General features: G+C 40.9%; 2 protein-coding genes and 1 pseudogene across 3 annotated transcripts in view; 1 reads left to right on the top strand and 2 right to left on the bottom strand.

Moving 5' to 3' along the window:
- Nucleotides 1-11,599, bottom strand: part of LOC308089501 (uncharacterized protein) — a gene marked incomplete at both ends in the record, with an annotated part of 277,868 nt that extends 266,269 nt beyond the window's left edge. Inside the window, 2 exons of the mRNA XM_080434267.1 lie at nt 990-1,112; nt 11,326-11,599. Coding sequence (XP_080290393.1) covers nt 990-1,112; nt 11,326-11,599 — 397 coding nt within the window. The remainder of the gene's footprint in view (nt 1-989; nt 1,113-11,325) is intronic.
- On the top strand, nt 4,597-8,798 carry LOC308081977 (AMP deaminase 3-like; annotated as a pseudogene). Its single transcript has 4 exons — nt 4,597-4,800; nt 5,709-5,813; nt 6,984-7,774; nt 8,494-8,798. The product of its transcript is annotated as an AMP deaminase 3-like (transcript).
- Nucleotides 11,600-12,817: 1,218 nt separating the features above from the next.
- On the bottom strand, nt 12,818-13,231 carry LOC308089493 (small ribosomal subunit protein bS16m-like; the record flags this gene model as incomplete). The annotated part of the gene is made up of 1 exon (XM_080434257.1): nt 12,818-13,231. One exon carries the CDS (start codon nt 13,229-13,231, stop codon nt 12,818-12,820), a length of 414 nt encoding a protein of 137 aa, XP_080290383.1.
- Between the last annotated feature and the right edge of the window lie 7,701 nt (nt 13,232-20,932).

Genomic DNA, 20,932 nt, shown 5'->3' with positions numbered 1-20,932 from the left:
ATCTACAAGCTCACAACGCGTCGCGATGCGTTGTGAAAATAGCAGATCTACAAGCTCACAACGTGTCACGATGCGTTGTGAAAATAGCAGATCTACAAGCTCACAACGCGTTGCGATGCATTGTGAAAATAGCAGATCTACAAGCTCACATCGCGTCGCGATGCGTTGTGAAAATAGCAGATCTACAAGCTCACAACGCGCCACGATGCGTTGTGAGCTTGTGTTGGCAGCCAGACGAGCCAGTGCATCTCGCCGCTTCTGGTCAGCTTTCAGGAAATCATTGTATTCTTCAACGTGTCTACTATTCAAATGACCCTTCAGATTTGTGGTGTTGAAATCCTTGCTGGTATTACCCCCTCTTGAAATCTCATTGGAACATGTCTTGCAAACTGCTAAACGGCGATCTTTCTCTGAGACAGTGAAGAAATCCCACACAGCCGATGTTGTCTCTTTTTTGTTTGCATGTAAACATGAAGCGCATGTAGTACCTACTGCGCATGTGCAGTTGTTCTTTGGTGTGTGAGTGTAGTATTATACCACCACCTAGGAATCTAATCTGGAACTGCAGATTGGTAGGCTGCAGAAAACACATAGCAAGCACAGTCAGTGAACATCGGCCACTGCCATCGGTGAAAGTCAAGTTATTCACCGATACGCCGATGGCAGTCAACAAGGCTAATATCGGCCGATGCCGATGTAAGGCTGATACATCGGTGCACCCCTAGTGGTTTTCTTCACAAGTCCTCTGACCGACACAACTGATGCAAAGCCCATTCCCATTGGCGTACGGAGGTGCAGGGCGATCAGGAAGGAGAAACACTTCATTAAATATAAAATTATACATCAAAATATAAAAATACAGTAGAAAAGTAGCCGGCGGCAGAAGCCCTTTTGTCCGGCCGACAGCCGGCGCTTGTGGACACATGATCTGGTGTCAAATCTTGTAACCACTATAACGGAGACGTATAAAAATGATAACATTTTTGTACCTGATAGAGTGTCATATTTGGTCTCCCTATGTAGTAATGTCAACACATCGGCCTCCTCTTCATGTTCCTCTTTAATCTGTAGAGGTTGTGGTTCCTCCTGGACCAGACTGGGGCTCCTCTCCTCTTTACACACAGACAGATGGAGGAGAGAAGAGGCAGCATCATCAGCACAACGACTCAAAATGTATGTGTGTGTGTGTGTGTGTGTGTGTGTGTGTGTGTGTGTGTGTGTGTGTGTGTGTGTGTGTGTGTGTGTGTGTGTGTGTGTGTGTGTGTGTGTGTGTGTGTCCTAATTTCACAAGGCAAAGTAAGTACAGTAAATCCCATGAACATTTTTCACATATTGTGAATATATTTGTATTTACCAGGGTAGATCATCAAGCCATGAGGCCCCAGAACCCCCAACAGGGACATGTTGATTTCCCAACGTGTCACCTTTTTCAGTGTTTGCAGTTCTGCCTTCAGTCTACTCATAATGATGCTAATATTCCTTTTTTTGTGACCAATTTATTTTATTAGAAGCTTTTCAGGGGAAGAGACATTGTATCACTATGCATAGACAAACAGTTCACAAAAAGTCCCACAACAACTTAAGGAAGAGCATCTTTTCAGTACATGTATAGATTGTCCGCTAATTATGCTAATATCCCTTACTTGTTTATATGACAGTCATTGAACTTGTAGATTGGCTGTTTTCACATAGCTTGTATTAAATATCTAAATTACAAAGTAACAACAATTACAATTTACGTATGTAGGCATTTATCAGATTCTCTTATCCAGAGTGACTTACAATAATCAAGGTAAACACATACATAGAATGCAGAGAGACAGTGTAGTGCATGATGTGCAGCATGCGTAGCTAGTTCAGGCAGTCAACTCAAGGCAGCACGCCAACCTGATCAGGTGACCAGTCACATGCGGCCGTAGATCCAGGACACTGTCAAACACTGTCAATGCCCCTCCAAAGAAGAGCAAACCCCCTGCTTCTTCCTCTGCGCCTCCACAAAACGGCGAGTTGTTATTTGCGCTTTCTGATATTAAATCATCGCTCTCCAGCATGACCCAGAGACTGGTCGTGCTAGAAGCTAACTCCAATACCACGGACACCAGTATCACTGATACTTCCGCATCTACCTCCAATGTCATGACGACGTCAGCAGCATACCGTGCATTCCTGCCCCGGAAGAGCCTGGGAACTGCAGTCCCCGTGCCGTCTTCCGCAGCATCGTTTCTATCTCCAGCGGGGGCCATTCCTGACACTCGGCAATAATCATGCTCTTTGTGTTATTTATAAGCTAAATAAGCCTACGCATTGCTTGCTTAAACAGGGCAGGATGTAAATCTGATCAAGATCCTAATTTGCGCAGCAGACTCTTCAGAGAAAAGGATAGTGGATTGTGGTGACTTTTCCGTTATCTTAAAAGATAGCAACCCTAGGTTATCTAAAACTCTTACTCTAGGCGAGTTCAACGTAGCTTTTGCGTGTATAGAGATACTATTTGTGAGGTTTACCCAGACCACAGAACAGAATTGGATAATTACCTGTCTATAATTTCTGATTTAGCCATGTCTTATGCAGGGGTTTTATTCTACAAATACCATAAGAGCTTTTCTTCTAAAGCGGCTATCTAGAAATCAAATTAAAAAATCGATTGGTCAGTTGTAGACCTAGGCCTGATCAGCAGGCATTTCACTGGTCATCAAGCTATATCCTGTACCATGTGCAGTTCATTTAGCCACCGATTTAACTTATATCCAAAGTCTGCGTTCCTGTCCTGCGCTTATCGTCCTCAAGCTGCTGTGTTTGGCCCCACCAAAAGACAAGGTAACTTATGTTCCAGGCAACAATATGGCAATATGTATACATTTCAATGAGAGTGTATGACATACACTCTCAATTATGATATGTACATACACTGTATGTACATATCATAATTGTAGATATATGCATATTTGCAGCTGGTGCGAGAGAGACTAAGAGACTCCCGATGTCCTGAGGATGTAAAAATATGTATTTGGGACGAAAATGAATCTCCCCTGGGAGTCAGGACGTAGAGGATTTTTTTTGCACTGAACATATTACTGTTACAGCATAAACGGTGCGCAGCTATCGGCAGCATGAGACAACAGCACTGCATAAATGTTGCGCAACATCATAGCCACAAACGAAAGACCCGTAAAGTTTATAGACATTGATGAATAAATGTTGCCAGTACCACAGGCGCAGGACAGGCACTCTGTACCATCATGTAGCACTCAGCAACATGCTACGCTTTTTGAAGAGGAAAACCCCCAGCCCCAGGGGGAGAAAAAGAAAAAGAGGGACAACAAACAGAGACAGACACCGGAGCTGTGTCAAACCCTGATACTCCCAAGTCTAAGGTAAGGACATGTTTAAAAATCCAGAATATTGTTAATATAGTCCACTACAAGTTAACGTTCTTTTAGATAGCTAGTCAGCGGTTAGCTGAGTTAGCTAGCTTGTCAGACCACACCCGCACCCTCTCACCAGGCGGGCGGCGGCAACTGCCTGTCCTCGTCTCGGGGCGACTCATGTGCCAAACAAAATACTTTAAGCCGCGTTTCCGAGTTTTTAAATAATAACAGATTTAATTGTTAAAGGTGAGTAAACTTAAACGTAATTATTGACGAGTCACAATTTGAGACGTGAGACACAATGGCGGACCACCTTGCTAATACTCTGTGGTACGACGGTGAATGAGTCCGTCTTTACTGTGACTAGTATTTTAAGCTAGAGGGCAATTTAAGACCAGTAATATTAATTGTAATTGACATATAAGTATGATGTGTATATAGTTTTATGAAAACTTTCCACCTGGGAGAATTTTGACAAAATCAGTGTATTTTCTCTATCTACAGAAGAATTATGAAGCCAAACGGAAGATCACATTTCTTCCAGAATGGAAAAAAGCCAATCCATTCATCGAGTATGAGCAGGCAACACAAATTATGTACTGCAAAACATGCAGAAGCTGTCCTACTGAGGCCATGGGGAACAGCCTGTTCCATGGGGTAACTGGTGAAAGTAAAAAATCGAAGTTGCATATGTCACTAACTTATGTACACTAGAAGCAGTGAAATGCACAAACATTGTGCTAGCATTGAAGCTTCAACAAGACCTAAAATCAGTGAGGTTCTTTTCTGTCATGTCTGACTCTTCAGTGGACTGCTCCGTAAAGGACCAAGAGCTTTTCTGCCTCCAGAATGGTAAGCCAGTGAACCAGCTCATTTAGATAGTTGCCCTGGAACATGCCCATAGCCAAGGCATTTTGGATGCCATTCTGGCTGGTCTGTTGCAGGTTGGAGTGGGAGAGGAGGACCTGAAGAACCAGCTGGTTGGCTTCGGTTGTGACGGTGCCTCAGTTATGCTGGGTGTTAATAATGGAGTGAGTGCCAGTCTACAGCATTTGTGCCCTTCCCTCGTTTATATCGGGTGTGTAGCTCACCGCTTAGAGCTAGTTGCCCTTGATAGTGTTAAACAGCTTCCCCAGCTACAAGGCTTGAAGCAAACGCTACGTGCCATCCATAAGCACAACACCTGTTCTGCGAAGGCCTCGCAGGAGCTTGAGGAGATGGCAAAGCAATGGAGGTCCCCATTGTGAGGCCAGGCAACACAGAAGGCACCCGCTGGCTACCACACATCGCCCATGCTTTGGAGGCCTTGATGAGGAATTACAGGCCCATCATGATGCACTTCGAAAACCATGCCAGTGATCAGACACAACAAGGAGGCAAGTGCAGCCATGAAAGGGAAGGCAAAGGTTGTGTTGCAGTCAGCGGTGTCATGGTGATTTGTTTTACTGGCAGGACAGTATTTTAATGACGTCACACACACGCACGACACACACGCACACATATTTTATCTTAAAGGGGCCACACCATGAATTTAAAAAATATATATTATATATAAATATTGCCCCCTAATACGTTTTAAACAGGTTGTAAGCCTAAAAAACATCCAGATATTTTTTCTCACAATCTGACTGTCTGTCATTCCAAGCTTTTTCAGCTGCAATACCAAAACGTCCTTTTGGGCAGGGGGGGCTACTGAGCAATTCTGTCTGGCCATCATCAATGCAAGGCAAGTGATGTCACTTGCCTTGGCATTCTGAAATGGCCTGTTCAGACACGCCCATTCTGAAAATCTCTGAAATGAGAATGAATGACTGAATGTTAAAAAAAAATATTTTTTGGGGTACAAGAGACACTGGGGAGCCCAAAAAATATGGCCATGGTGTGGCCCCTTTAAATTAGGAAACCTGTTTGTATAGGAAATGTTTTTTGCTTAGTTTTAGTCTTTTTAAAATAATACACATTAAAGGAATGCCATGAATTATAGAGCTGGAACTAAAAGTTTGCTTGAGTATCTTTCTCTTCTTCGACGATGGATGAGGCATTGCTGTGTGCAGATAGGATACTGGCGCCCTACTGAAGCCAACATGCTGTGTACCGGCTCTGCGTGTAGCCTATAGATGGAGGTGTGAGGAATATGAGGATACATTTTCACACTCACTTGTAAACCTGTTATGCAAAGTAGCCACGTGGGTACTTGGCTCGTGAATCTACAATGGGGGCACGTTCTAGCGTGCACGTGCGTGCCGTACCTTGCGTACCGTGCCTTACCTTGCGCGCGAAAAAATTACTGGCCACACGCCGTCCTACTCCGTGTGGCCTCCATGACACCACTGGTTTCAGTCCCTCAAGCAGTACAAGATGCTACTCTTCCAGCAAGATGGCCTCACACTACAGATGGTGTCTGATGGACTGCAGACAACGACACTAGCTCTTGTGGCCATGCAGGTGAGAATAAAAGATACAGGAGGAGATGTGAAATATTAGATTAGATTAGTCATTCATATTGAAACTGCTATGTAAGGCAAGGCAGTTCTTTGTATTGCACATTTCAACAACAAGGCAATTCAACGTGCTTTACACAGAACGTCAAACAAAGGAAATAAAAACAAATTAATGGGAATTAATTCTCTCTTAAGAGAGGAACAAAAATAGGGAGGGGGGTTGGGGGGGTAGGTTAAGACTTAGACAGGGGCCATTTTCGAATTGCAGGCTCCTGAAGGTGTATCTTTAGGGCAGTTTTGAAAGTGAGTAGGGTTTTACACTCCTTTACTCCTTTTGGTAGGGCATTCCACATTTTTGATGAATAGCATGAGAACGAGTTCATTCCCTTTGTTGAGCCAAATCTGGGTTGAACATGATTCGTGGAGCTGCCTCTGGTGTTATGATCGTGGACTTCATTAACGTTTTGGAAGTATTTTGACAAATACAGGGGGATACCAATGTTGTGGTGTATCTTGAAGACCAGGCCCATTGTAAGTTGCTGTACACTGTCCTCAACCCTAAGCCATCCAATCCTAGCAAAATGAGCAGGGGTTAGATGGGTTTTGTGATTGAGGCCAAGAAGTAGCCTTACTAGTTTGTTTTGGGATGTTTGGAGCCTTTTTTTAAGGCCTTGGTGCTGGTGTTGTGATACCATGAGGAGCGTGTATAATCGTAATAACCTTATATGAGGGCCCCTGCAAGAATCTTCAGAGTATTCTTACTGACTAGACGGCCAATCCTATACAAAAAGCGTGTTCATATGATTGAACATACAGTATAAAACATGTCAACCATATGAAATCTACCTGTGAACACAACAAGCTCAGTAATGTCAAGAACTAACCACCAAATCATGTTCTTTGTTTTGAGAAAAGTCTGCGTCTTGCGGGAGGCTCCTCTTCGTTTTGGAGACATTGTTTATGTCTACTAGTGTCTTCTTTCACAGGTTTTTTCGGCGTTAATTCCATGATACTTTTCTGTGATAAAAAATCTGCGCACAAATAACATCTACCGCTCGTATGACTCTTTGCTTCCGTCTCGATTATGTTTCCAATGGGACTACAGGTTTGTGAGCACCACGACGTGATTGGTCGAACGTCTCGCGTCTTGTTAATCAGCTTTCGGGAAGTGTAGTTCCAGACTCTGTCTCCCAGCTCCACCTGCTCCTCTGTACCAGAGAACTACCCTGAATACCAGAGAGTCACCATCAGCGGAGATTACTGTGCTGGAATCACAGTGGAGGACTATGAACAGGCTGCCAAAATCCTTCTAAAAGGCTCTGTTTATTCGTGAGAAGAATTCCAAACTGGTACATCACAGGTTTTGCCGAACCACCGCACGGTTCCTCTGCAGTGCTGAGAAGAAATCATGGAGGGAAGAGGAGGAGGTTCTACCAGATACCTGCCCATTCCCGATGGAGGGAGAGGATCCCTACAGCACGGAGAACATCCGAGAAAATTGGAGCTACGAACTGAAAATGAAGGATGGAATAGTTTGTGTATGATGACGCAGAGGCTCTGAGAGAGATCCAGCTTCATAGGCTTCCCTACCCAGAAACCTTCGCTATAGACCTCAGTCATGTGCTGGCCATGATTACTGATGGACCCACAACAACCTACTGTCATAGACGACTCAATTTCCTTGGTTCAAAATTCTACCTCCATGAGATGCTCAATGAGATGGCTGAGCTAAGGGAACTGAAAGGTGTGCCTCACAGAGAGTTCTACAATGTTAGAAAGGTGGACACATACATTCACGCAGCAGCCTGCATGTCTCAGAAACACCTACTGACCTTCATCCAGACGACCCGTAAGACGGAGGCAGACCATGTGGTGTTGGAGAAAGGTGGACAGAGAATGACCCTGAGGCAGGTCTTCCATAACCTCAACATGGACCCCTATGACCTCACTGTGGACTCCCTTAATGTAGGGATGGCCAAATGGACATTTTATTAACCGGTTACCGTTAGGCCTTACCGATTAATTAATCGATAACCGTTAAGAAAAAATTTGTGTAAAAAAAAAAAAAAAACTTTCAAAGGGCCAAGTCTACACAGTTTGTTTTGTGTCTCCAGCAGAGTTTCTAGTGTCTCTATCTCTCTCTGAAAGAGGTTGCACATGAACTCTGCAGCCGCACTGAGGCGCTCCGACACAAACAATACCAATACAAAGACGAGGAAGAAGAAGAATAAAGTGGAAGTTACGTGTGGTTGCAGGTGTAGACTTGGCCAAAAAACAATTTAAAAACATTTTTGGCCCTAAAAACGATTAATTTAACGATTAACTGATTCACTGCCAATCACGTAGATCTACGCGAACCTATTTAAAGCCGCCACGTGCCAATCGCGTAGATCTACGTGAACTAAAAAGAATAAATTTAAAAAATCCAATTTGACCCAAAGACCAAGGAGATATGATTTTTCGAAGATCTAGACTCCTGTCCACTTCCTTGTTAACTTAAAACTTTAAAATTCTGTATCTCGGCTCCTGAGTCCTTTTTTTCAATTAAAAACTCTGGCACTGGCTAAAAAAAATGAAAATACCTCTGGCAGTTAATGCGTTAATCGTTAGTCGTTAATATTAATCGGTGGCCGATTTCTTAACGGTTAACGGTTACCGGTTGGCCATCCCTACCTTGAAGTACTGTACATGCTGTGAGACAGACCTTTAATCGTGACAAGTTTAATCCAAAGTATAACCCAGTGGGGGCCACTGAACTTCGTGAAATCTACCTGAAAACAGACAACCTCAATGATGGAGAGTACTTTCATCATTGATAATAGTAAAGGAAGTGTCCCATGATCTGGAGGAAAGTAAGTATCAGCACGCAGAGCCTCGTCTGTCAATCAATGGGCGCTCTCCAGACGAGTGGGACAGCCTGTCTAAGTGGTTCATACACCAGAAAGTGCACTCTCCCAACATATCATTCAAGCACATATTTTTTTTATAATGATGTATCAGAAACATCTGCGTCAATTGAGTTTTTCACAGATGCCGCGCCCTCTGTGGGTTTCAGGGTCTTTTTTCAAGGGAGAATGGTGCTCGGAAGCTTGGCCTAAAGAAATGATTGATATACCAGCTGTTAGTAAATCTATAGCATTATTCAAATTATACCCTATTGTCATAGCTTCACTGTTGTGGGGCAGCCAGTGGTCCCGAAAAAGATCAGTCTAGTGTGACAATGAAGCCACAGTGCACATGATTAACAAGGAGCGTCCTTCAATACCCGTAATTAATCGATTTCTTAGGCGCCTCACCTGGACGTGCATAACGGGTAATTTCATTAAGCACACTGTTTTCATCCTAGGTTATGAGAATCGCATAGCTGACGCACTCTTTCGTTTTAAATTCCAGGAATTCCAGTGTCCAAGCGCAAAGCCAAGCAGCTTGCCATGAGCCGCTTGGCCATGAGATTTGCCGAAAATAGCCAATCTACAAGCTCACAATGTGACACTATGTGAGCTTGTAGATCGGCTGTTTTCAGCAGAGGTATGGTGAGGGGGCAAAGAGTGAGCCAAGTACAGAGTCAAAGGTCATGTTTACTCAGTATTGAGGGTTTAAGTCACACATGGGCACCATACGGCCCGGGGGCCGCACCTGGCAGTGGCCATTTGACCATCTCATTCCGGCCCTCGAAGTCCTCAAAGAAAAACTTATATTTATAAAAAATACATTTACCTCGACTTCAATTAATTATTATGATGTACTCAAATGTTAAATGTTATCATGTAACAGTGAAACAGTCTGCCATGGATCCATAATTATTTAACATGATGCAATATGTTTGATAATGTGAGTGATACAGTACAGCTACTGTATAAACATTTAAAAAATAATTACAAATGAATAGTTAACCCTATTGTAAAGGGTTGTGTCTATCAAATGCATGCAGTTTTAACATGATTCAGCACTATGTGTTTCAAGTTTCAATCCAATAGTCCAATGTGTGGCCCTTCACTCACATTATCAAAGTCAGTATGGCCCCCTGGGAAAAAATGCTGCCCACCCCTGGTTTAAGTGGTTAAATGTCTGAAATACACATGAATCTATTTATGGACCGTAATGAAAACAAGCCCCCTGGGACTTTTGTGCAATCCTGATGATAGTGCAAATAAGCCACATAAGTATATGAAGCTATCTATGAAATCTATGAAAACGTTGAATTGTCGTAGCTAGTAGGGGGTCCCTACTTCATCTCTCGCTCTGTTTAGGGGTCCTTGGCTTGAAATAAAAAACAACGTTGAAGACCCCTGGTCTAGATGTTGAAAATGATGACAAACCAGTGGAAAAGAAAACTACTGTATCTTAGCTCCATGAAGCTCTGTGTAGCTAGGCTGGTGTTGAACGTCATGTAAGCATGTGTTTACCTAGCCCCTTTCGGGACCCTGTTTACCTTTTTTGTATTTGGGAAGGCGGTATACCAGGGTCCCTTGTTGGTTAGAACACGCTCTCTCGTACCGGCGGCTACCACTGTCTGGTCTCGGGCGTACAGCTCGTCGCTTAGAAGTTGCAGAGATTTCTCAAAGGTACCAACAAGAGCAATACTAACACGCGAGAAAGCGGCATCAAAAAGCGGGGATCGGCGATGCCGTTTAACATTTTTAATAATTTAGTAAACCTTAAGCTCCTTTCTCACACTCTGCTCCTGCAGCTCCACTTCCCATGTCCCGCCTCCCCGCGTTGTGATTGTCATGCAAGCGTGTAGGAGCTCGCCAATCAGAGGCAGTAACGTAGGACGCGCAGCTTGTCAGTCACCGCGGGGAGGCGGAACATGGGCAGTGGAGCAGAGTGTGAGAAATGAGCTTAAGCTTTACTAAATTATTAAAAATGTTAAACGGCATCGCCGATCCCCGCTTTTTGATGCCGCTTTCTCGCGTGTTAGTATTGCTCTTGTTGGTACCTTTGAGAAATCTCTGCAACTTCTAAGCGACGAGCTGTACGCCCGAGACCAGACAGTGGTAGCCGCCGGTACGAGAGAGCGTGTTCTAACCAACAAGGGACCCTGGTATACCGCCTTCCCAAATACAAAAAAGGTAAACAGGGTCCCGAAAGGGGCTAGTGTTTACCAGTGGTGGAAAGTAACTAAGTACTGTACTTAAGTACAATGTTGAGGTATACTTTATTTGAGTATTTCCAATTTCCAATACTTATACTTCTACTCCAGTACATCTCGGATCCAAATATTGTACTTTTACTCCACTACATTTATTTGACTTTAGTTACTAGTTACTTTGTAGATTTTGATTATTATTACAAAACATGGCGCATTAACCACTTCAGCTTTGCATACATTTCGGCCTTTTGAAAACAGCAGATCTACAAGCTCACAATGTGACTTGTAACAGAGTATTTCTACATGGCAGTATTGATACTTTTACTTAAGTAAAGCATTTGAGTACTTTTTCCACCACTGCATGTGTTTACCAACCTGCAGTGTTAGGATGGATGTCCATATCAACATCAATGTGTTTACTAACCTGCAGTGTTAGGAATAGGATGGATGTCCATATCAACATCAATGTCCAGCAGTTTGTTGTGTGTGTCCAGCAGAGTTTCTAGTGTCTCTATCTCTCTCTGGAAAAGGTTGCACGTCCACTCTGCGGCCGCACTGAGGCGCTCCAACACAAACACTCTGACATGAAGCTTTAGCTGCTGTTTGTCCAAAACACACAGTATCTCCTCTCCCACCGACGTCATGTGTTCATTGATAGACCGCCGTAAACACTCTATTTGACACGTTTGACGAGACATTTTTTCACCGCCTCCTTTGTTTACTCGACACCGTGAACAACTACACGCTCTTTACTTCCGGTTCCGGTTAACATGTTTGACGCATGCGCATTAAAGGATCCGTGTACTCGTGTCTTAATGCCTTTCGCCACCTGGTGGAGGAGGTGTGTAACTGGCACAGATAGATAGATAGATAGATAGATAGATAGATAGATAGATAGATAGATAGATAGACAGACAGACAGACAGACAGACAGACAGACAGACAGACAGACAGACAGACAGACAGACAGACAGACAGACAGACAGACAGACCTGAGTTACAACACTCTGTCTAAACCAAATCTCTTATAAAAAAATAGCAGATCTACAAGCTCACAAGGTGACACAACGCAATTTCATTTAGACACTTCAGCTCAGAAATAACCAGACCATTAATTATCCATTTAACATGTATTAACCATTTACCATATATATATGCAATGATATTGCATTCAAGTTTGACGGTGTGACTCTGCTCTTGTGATATTAAAGATTTCCTATGCAAACATGACACAGATCTTCAACCACAAAAAAAACAGAGCAGAGCATAAATACAGTTTTACATAAACATTGAACCTTCAATGCCTAATTAAACTACCACATATCATAGTACAATCCATAGAACCACAGTACAATACACAGAATCATAGTATAATCCATAGAACCACAGTACAATACACAGAATCAACCTATAACAATATGAACTAAATGCCAAAGGGAGGAGGCCGGGGAGGTGGAGGGAATTTGAAAACCTACAGCTGTACAACCTGCAATGACAGCTAAGCATGTAGAATGAACAGAGAGCAGAAGCTGCTTAAATGACCCGCCAGAGTTGCACTGTGGGTATGAGGGCGTGAGTGAGTTGGCTTGTAGCGAATGAGAATGACAAGAGGTTGAACATACTGCCTTAAAGGAGTACAACTGTATAAGCTTGTAAGCGAATGGGGGGGGGGTCCGGGGAGAGTGAATGAAGTATATAAACATTCTGCCTTCCGAGTCTACATGAACTATCGTTACACTGAATGCCTTGTGAGCTTGGCGATCGGCTATTTTTAGCTAATGTACGTCAGGTTCAAGTGGTTTAGACTGTGTCATTACAGTAATAAAGCCTTTTCCTGGGTACCGCTGTGTCTTTTCCCAGCATGCGCACCCCCCCCCACACACACACACACACAATCTTCCCAGCTGCCACTTAGCCTATAGTTCTTTCTGCTTTTCTCCATCCTTCGTTCCTTCCTCCGTTTCTGTCACTATTGCTGCTTGCTGTGCTTCACGCTGACGCTCTGCGCCTGTCACAGTCATGGGATGCAGAGGGAAGAACCCAGCCAATCCTAGAAGTTTTTCCACCGGCTTTGTCGTGTGCGCCCCACATCCCATCCAGTACTTAATTCTGTCAAAGTTGAAGCTGACAAGCTTCTCATTGTAGATGTTGGGGAGAGGGTCGTAGGAACCCAGTTGCTCTATATATTTTCCGTCTTGTGCCCTTTCGTTGTACGCTGCCACAATTCTGTAGAAGGGTCTGTTGACCTGTTTATGGCCAGCCAGAGCAAACCTGATGACAACATACCCCCCATGGTATTTCTTTAGGAGGATGGATGAAAGATGCACCATGTTGCTTGAATTATCCTTTGCCGCTGTTTAAGTGAAGCTCAAATATGTCTGTTGTTACAGCTTGGTAGCTATAATAGAATGACGTTTGGTTTTGGTAAACAGTTAAGACTTAATGTTGTCTGAGAATAATGTGACTTTCAGGACGCAGCCATGTTTACAGTACACAGGAAGTTAGTCTTCTTTACAAGTCCAGCCATCAATGCCTGTTCCCAACCTGTTTGTTAAAAGAGACAATAGCATTTTTAATGCTTTTAGATATTTTTCTCCACTTAAATAAGATTGTACTTAAGTACAAAATGTGAGTACTAACAGCCATCAAAAAGTGTGACTCCTTACCCTCCTAAAATGTCTGGCTGGCAATTTGCAACTGGTCGTAGTCTTCTAAGCTTGACACCAGAAATGAAATTGCAATTAATGATTTAATTGTGTTTATGGCATTGGACATTTGAAAACATTTGTTTGGCTTTTATGTTTTGTAAACAAAATTTGCACGTGGCAGATATTAAAAATAACTTGAATATACAAAGACATGAGTGACAATGACAATGACTGAAAATCTAAATAAATACTTTGTTTTGGCGAAAACAGGCCATATTTAATAATGTTACTACTTAAAATGTGTTAAAACAGTGGAAATAGCTGATCTACAAGTTCACAGCTTGTAGATCAGCTATTTTGACTCCTTTTGACATGTTTGAAAATGTTTCAACATGGAAACAATTATGCAAAAATATGTGATTATCTCAAATAATTGTGATAAGTTGATAATATAATGGAGAGGAGAATGTTATAGGTATGAAAGTACCATCGCAGAATAAGCTGTGCTATTTATTCAAGTAAATTGGAAGGCAAGTGAGTTAAAATGTCTCGTCACTCACCCATAGAGTAGCCAAGTCATGGCTCTGGAGCTGGAGACCTGTGTGGCCACACTCCTGCCCCCGGCAGACAACTACTAGACCATCCATTTCAACCCGCTGTCGCTGACCAGCCTGTTCACCACCGCTGTGCCCAGTCGATCACCTCCGGGATCTCAAACCTCTCGTCTCCCTCCAGAAACAACCTGAACTTCTGCCTCTAACTTGAAAAGGGGCGGCCATAGCTGAGTGGTTAGTGAGCCCGCCTAGGGAACCAGCTGGCCCTGGTTGCCCCAGGTTCGATTCCAGGCTATCCCAGCATATGTGCCGATGATATGAAATTTGTCCCTGAGCAAGACTCTTAACCCCAATTGCTCACAGGTTCTCATTGGAAACAAGACCGCAAGGACTTTCATGAACGACCATATTTATACTTTTATTAAACAGCAAATTACACAAACGACATTAACTATTTATCTGTCCTTCGGTGGATCCTTCTTCAACCGTCTCATGTGGTATTGTCCTCTGGGGTACCACCGGTACTTTGTGGTGAAGAACATTCTGCTGAGCTCCTCTACGGTCGGTCCAGGTTTCTTCTTCAGCACCTCCTTACTGAGCTGAGCCTTCAACACCTGGCCGTGCGTCTCCACCGTGTTAGTCACAGGGTCTGGTCGCTCAATGGGCTGTGTAAGTTCGTAAGGGACATCAACAGAGGGATGATAGCAGACTATGGTTTTCCCATCAGATGTCACACCTAGTTCCACCTTGCAGTTCACATCTTCCAATTAAGGACCACTGGGGGTTAACTTTTGAATTGCTGGCACGAAACATGTTGGCCCAGGCCGCCATAGTTGTTGTGTGATATTATGAGACAATCTTGTCAACAGATTTAACCTCCTGCAAAAATGACCTGACGCCATGCCTGGAGAATGGTACCCATCAATGCCTGTTCTGTTTGTTAAAAGAGACAATTGCATATTTAATGCCTTGAGATATTTTTCTCCACTTAAATAAGATGGTGACATCATTGCTGATGTCACAGGACCAAACCAGTGACATCAGCAATGATGTCACTCGTCTAGATGTTGTTTGTTTAGTTATCATTGGTTGAAGAAATGTTCATGTGCAGGAGACAACTTCATTTAAATCACATTTTCCTAAAGAATGAAACAAGTAGTGCTTCAGTGTGATAGTCACATGCTACAGTGGTTAAAGTAACTAGTACATTTACTCAAGTAGCCTACTGTACTTAAGTACAATTGAGGTACTTTGCTTGAGTTTTACATTTTTTTAATACTTTGTACTTATACTACTACTTACACTACATCTCAGAGGCTAATGTTGTATTTTGTACTCCACTACAATTATTTGACATACATTTTGAATACCAGACTTTTGCTTGTAACAGAGTATTTCTGCATTGCGGTATTACTATTTTTACTTAAGTACAAAATGTGAGTTCTTATGTTCATGTGCAGGACACAACTTCATTTAAATAACTTTTCCTAAAGAATGAAGCAAGTAGTGTGATAGTCATGTGCTACAGTGGTTAAAGTAACTTGTACATTTACTCAAGTAGCCTACTGTACTTTAAGGCCTTTGACACCGTTAATCACCCAATTATGATCAATAAGCTCAAAGCAATAGGTTTTGATGATACGTCGGTGAACTGGATGAGATCCTACCTGGAAGGGAGGGAGCAAGTGGTGGAAGTAAACGGCACCCAGTCCCCTCCCCTCCCAGTGACTTGTGGTGTTCCTCAAGGAAGTATACTAGGACCTTTACTGTTCCTGATATATGTGAATGATATGTCTTCAGCTTGCGACTGCAGACTGTTCCTGTTCGCAGATGACTCGGCTCTGCTGGTCTCGGACAGGGACAGGCTGCAGGTTGAGAAAACTCTCAGCACTGAACTCAACAAGATCTGCATCTGGCTCTCCGACAACAAACTTTCATTACACCTGGGTAAAACTGAATCCATCCTCTTTGGGTCCAGTCCTAACCTTAGCAAGGCTGAGAGTTTCACGATCAAAGTGGGTGATGATGTTATCACAAGAAAGGAGGAAATTACCTACCTGGGTTCCATCTTGGAGGCAAACCTCTCCGGTAACAAAAACGCCGAAAGAGCGATCAAAAAGGTCAACCAAACAACACGCTATTTGTGGAGGATTGATCGTCTAGTCAGTAAGAATACTCTGAAGATTCTTGCAGGGGCCCTCATACAAGGTCATTATGATTATGCATGCACTTCATGGTATCACAACTCCTCCAAGGCCTTAAAAACAAGGCTCCAAACATCCCAAAACAAACTTGTAAGGCTACTTCTTTTTTTTTTTTTTATATTTCTTTTTATTTGAGAAATCGCAGGGTACATTAAATACTTGCCCCACAGCATTCCACAATTATCCCATTCTTTAGTCCCTCCCCCCCACCCCATTGGCAAAAAATAAAACAAAAAAACAAAACTGTAATAATAAAGAAAAATAAAGAAAGAATAAATAAACAATAATAACAACAACAACAACCTTCAGCGTGTAGACAGCACACATCATATACATATATATATATATTTTTTAAAACAGAACCACTTAGTAGGGAAATCAGTGGATTCCATAGGTCTTGGAACATTTGTTCCCGGCCCTGTTTTTCAAAGGTACGTTTTTCTAGTGGAAGAAGTTGAGATATCTGATCCTGAAACATCTTACAAGTGGGTGAAGCTTCATTTTTCCATAATAGAAGAATACATTTCTTAGCGAAGTATGTTATGATAATTAACAATCTGTATTTTTTGGGATCCATCTGTATAATAGGCAATTCATTTAGTAAGTAGACACATGGGGACAAGTCAAATTCGGTTTCTAATGCAGATTTTGTGAATGAGTGGACATCATTCCAGAATATTTTTAGTTTTTCACATTGCCAAAACATGTGTAAAAAAGTTCCTTCGCTGGTTTTACATCTAGGACAATTTACTGAGTTGTCTCTAGACATTTTATGCATTTTTACTGGAGTTAGATACAATTTATGAATGAATTTATAATTGGCTTCTTTGATTTTGTTACTTGTGAATGGGAAATGTATTCTATCACAAATATTTAGCCAAATGTTTTCCTCAAATTTCATTGTTAAATCTGTCTCCCAAATTTTCAACAAGGGCGAAAAAGATGAGTGACAGTCTTTGGAGAAGATATCGTACAATTCACTAATTTTACCTTTAATTGTGGTCGATAACATTAATGTTTCTTCTATTTCATATAATTCTAATCTTAATTTATTTTCTCTTCTAAGTGAATGTATAATATTTCGCATTTGTAAGTATTTGAAGAAGTCAGTATTTGGGATGTCATATTCTGTTCTTAATTCTATAAATGATTTTAACTGCATATTTGTATGAAACAGGTCTTTGAATTGACTTATCCCCAACTGGGCCCACCTCTGTATATTAATTGAGGTTAGATGTTTGTCTAGATCAGGATTGCGATAGATAGGAGAATGTATGGAAGTATAATTAACAATGCCAAGTTTTTTTGAACAATCCCTCCAAGCACGAAGTGTGTTAAGAACAGTGAAACAGTTACCTATGTTTCTTATTTTGTTGAACTGTTTTATAAATATGAGAGAGTCCAATGGTAATGGGTCGACAAATTTAGCCTCTAACTGAAACCATTGTGAGTCTTGTCTTCTCAACGTCCATGACAGTACATTTCGTAATTGGGCTGACCAAAAATAATGTTGGAGATTGGGAAGACCAAGGCCTCCCATAGATTCTGGCTTCATAAGTGTCAGTAACTTTATTCTAGGCATTTTGTTGCACCAAATAAAATGTGAAATTAGTCTGTTCAGAAATTTAAAAAAATCTGTAGATAAGTAACATGGTATCATTTGAAAAAGAAAATTCAATCTTGGAAGGATGTTCATTCTTATCACATTTATTCTTCCCAGCAGAGATAGTGGGAGCGTGGACCATTTACACAGATCATTTTTTATCTTTTCTTTAAGAGGACAATAGTTTTCCTTGTACAAGTTCTCCAGTTGCGGCGTAATGTTTATTCCTAAATATTTAAACCCTTCTGGAGACCAATTAAAAGGATATGATTCATACATTGTTTCCGTTGGCGTCATATGCAGGAGACAAGCATTAGATTTGCCAAAATTCAGCTTATATCCTGAGTATTTTCCAAATTGTTCTATTTCATTATATAATAATAATAATAATAATAAATAATAATAATAATAATAATAATAATAAGGGTAATAATAATAATAATAATATAATAATAATAATAATAATAATAATATAATAATAATAATAATAATAATAATAATAATAATAATAAACTTTATTTGTATAGCACCTTTCATGACATGAAATGCAGCTCAAAGTGCTTTACAGAGCAAGGATACAATTACAGTTAGAACCAATTTAACAATAAAGCAAACAAAAATAAAATAAAATAAAATAAAAGCAGTAAAATGCAGTAAAATGCAGTGGCCCTCGCCACTACACAACTACAACACAAATGGATATAACTTAAATGTAGTGGCCACTGTCCTCTACAACACAGCTAAAGAAATATCCACACTTCACACAATTGCCAATATTACATGTGTACCTTGTGTACCTTAGTAATATATCTTCACACAATTGTCAATATTACACCTTAGTAATATATTTTCACTTAGTAATATTACACCTTAGTAATATATTTTCACCATGTTTACCACGTGTGGACTAGCCCAGGGGATCTGCTAACTTATCACATCCAAACCACACACCGTACACCCCTGAGAATGATATCGGGGTTATACAAGATATATAGAATAAACATAGACAAAAGGATCTGCCCTGGAGGGTCCACAACGTGTCGACGTGCTAAAAATAAAATAAAATAAAATAAAAGCAGTAAAAAGCAGTAAAATGCAGTAAAATGCAGTGGCCCTCGCCACAACACAACTACAACACACACAATTGCCAATATTACATGTGTACCTTGTGTACCTTAGTAATATATCTTCACACAATTGTCAATATTACACCTTAGTAATATATTTTCACTTAGTAATATTACACCTTAGTAATATATTTTCACCATGTTTACCACGTGTGGACTAGCCCAGGGGATCTGCTAACTTATCACATCCAAACCACACACCGTACACCCCTGAGAGTGATATCGGGGTTATACAAGATATATAGAATAAACATAGACAAAATGATCTGCCCTGGAGGGTCCACCACGTGTCGACGTGCCCCAGAGGATAATTCACTAAATCCTCCGGATGGATAAATATGATAAAGACCGTTCTGGTTCTTTTATGTATAGAATAATATCATCTGCGTATAGAGATATTTTATGTTCCTCATTATTAATTTTCAGTCCTTCAATGTTGATATTGTCTCGCACACATGACGCCAACAATTCAATCACCATCGCAAAAAGTGAACTTGACAATGGGCATCCCTGTCTTGTCCCTCTTGTTAATGCAAAAAAGTCAGAGGAAGTTCCATTGGTAATGACGGCTGCTTTGGGGTTTTTATAGATTGCTTTGATCCAAGCAGTAAAGTTCTGTCCCATATCAAGTTTATCAAGAATAGAGAAAAGAAAGTTCCATTCCACTCTGTCGAAGGCCTTCTCCGCGTCCAGAGATAGGAGCAGAGAAGGGCTCCGACTAGTGTCCAAATGATTTATTACATTCAAAAGTCTCCTTATATTGTCAGCAGAATATCTCCCCTTTATGAAACCTGATTGGTCTGGATTAATAATTTTAGGCAAAATATCTTCTAGTCTCTTTGCTAATAATTTGGTTATGATCTTATAATCATGATCTAGAAGACTAATAGGTCTATATGATGAACAATTTAAAGGATCTTTGCCACTTTTGTGCAGTACTGTGATATGCGCCATGTTCATTGATTGAGGGAGTATTCTGTTATGACAAAAGTTATGCATCATTGCCATAAAAATGGGGTGAAGTTCAGTCCAAAATTCTCTATAAAATTCAGCAGAAAAACCATCTGGTCCTGGGCTTTTATTTGTAGGCATTAACTTAATTGTGGCCAGAACTTCTTCTTTTGTAAATGATGAGTTAAGGTATTGTTGGTCTAATTCTGATAATTTTGGCAATTTTTTATTTTGTAAGTATTGGTCCAATTGTTCTTGTGAATGAGAACTTTGAGATTTGTAGAGTGTATTATAGAATTCAAAGAAAGCTTGATTAATCTCTTCTGGATGATATGTTATGTTATCGTTGAGATTAATTGCTTTAATAGTTCTTTCAGTTTGTTCTTTCTTTAATTGATGGGCCAATAATTTACTTGGTTTATTGCCATATTCGTAATGCTTTTGTCTAACGTAATTCATTTTTGCTGTGATTTCATCTGACATATTAAGGTTTAATTTGGCCCTGGCCACAATTAATTGCCTCCAATTGTCCTCTGTAGATGCAGTCTTATGAAGTGTTTCACATCTTATACTTCCCTCTCAAGTTCTTGTGTTTGTGCTCTTTTTACTCGCTTTTTAAATGATCCATATGAAATGATTAGTCCTCTCCAAGTGGCTTTTGCCGCTTCCCAGATAATGTTAGGGTCTATGAGGGGGTCATTATTTTCCCTTATGTAATTTGTAATCCATGTTCGCATTTTTAATTTAAATTCTTCATCTTGGAGTAATGAATTATCAAATTTCCATTGTTTGGAGAATGATTTGTTCCTATTAAACTGAATAGTCAAGCATATTCTAGCATGATCTGATAAAATAATTGGACTAATTTCACAAGTCTTTATCATGTGTATATGTTTTGAATAAACAAAGGCATAATCTATTCTACTGTACGAGTTATGCACATT

The sequence above is a fragment of the Gymnoscopelus braueri genome, assembly GCF_963280865.1.
Source record: "Gymnoscopelus braueri genome assembly, chromosome: 1".
Taxonomy (NCBI): Eukaryota; Metazoa; Chordata; class Actinopteri; order Myctophiformes; family Myctophidae; genus Gymnoscopelus; species Gymnoscopelus braueri.
Note: the sequence above shows the minus strand (reverse complement) of the source record. Positions and strands in the feature narration are given on the sequence as shown.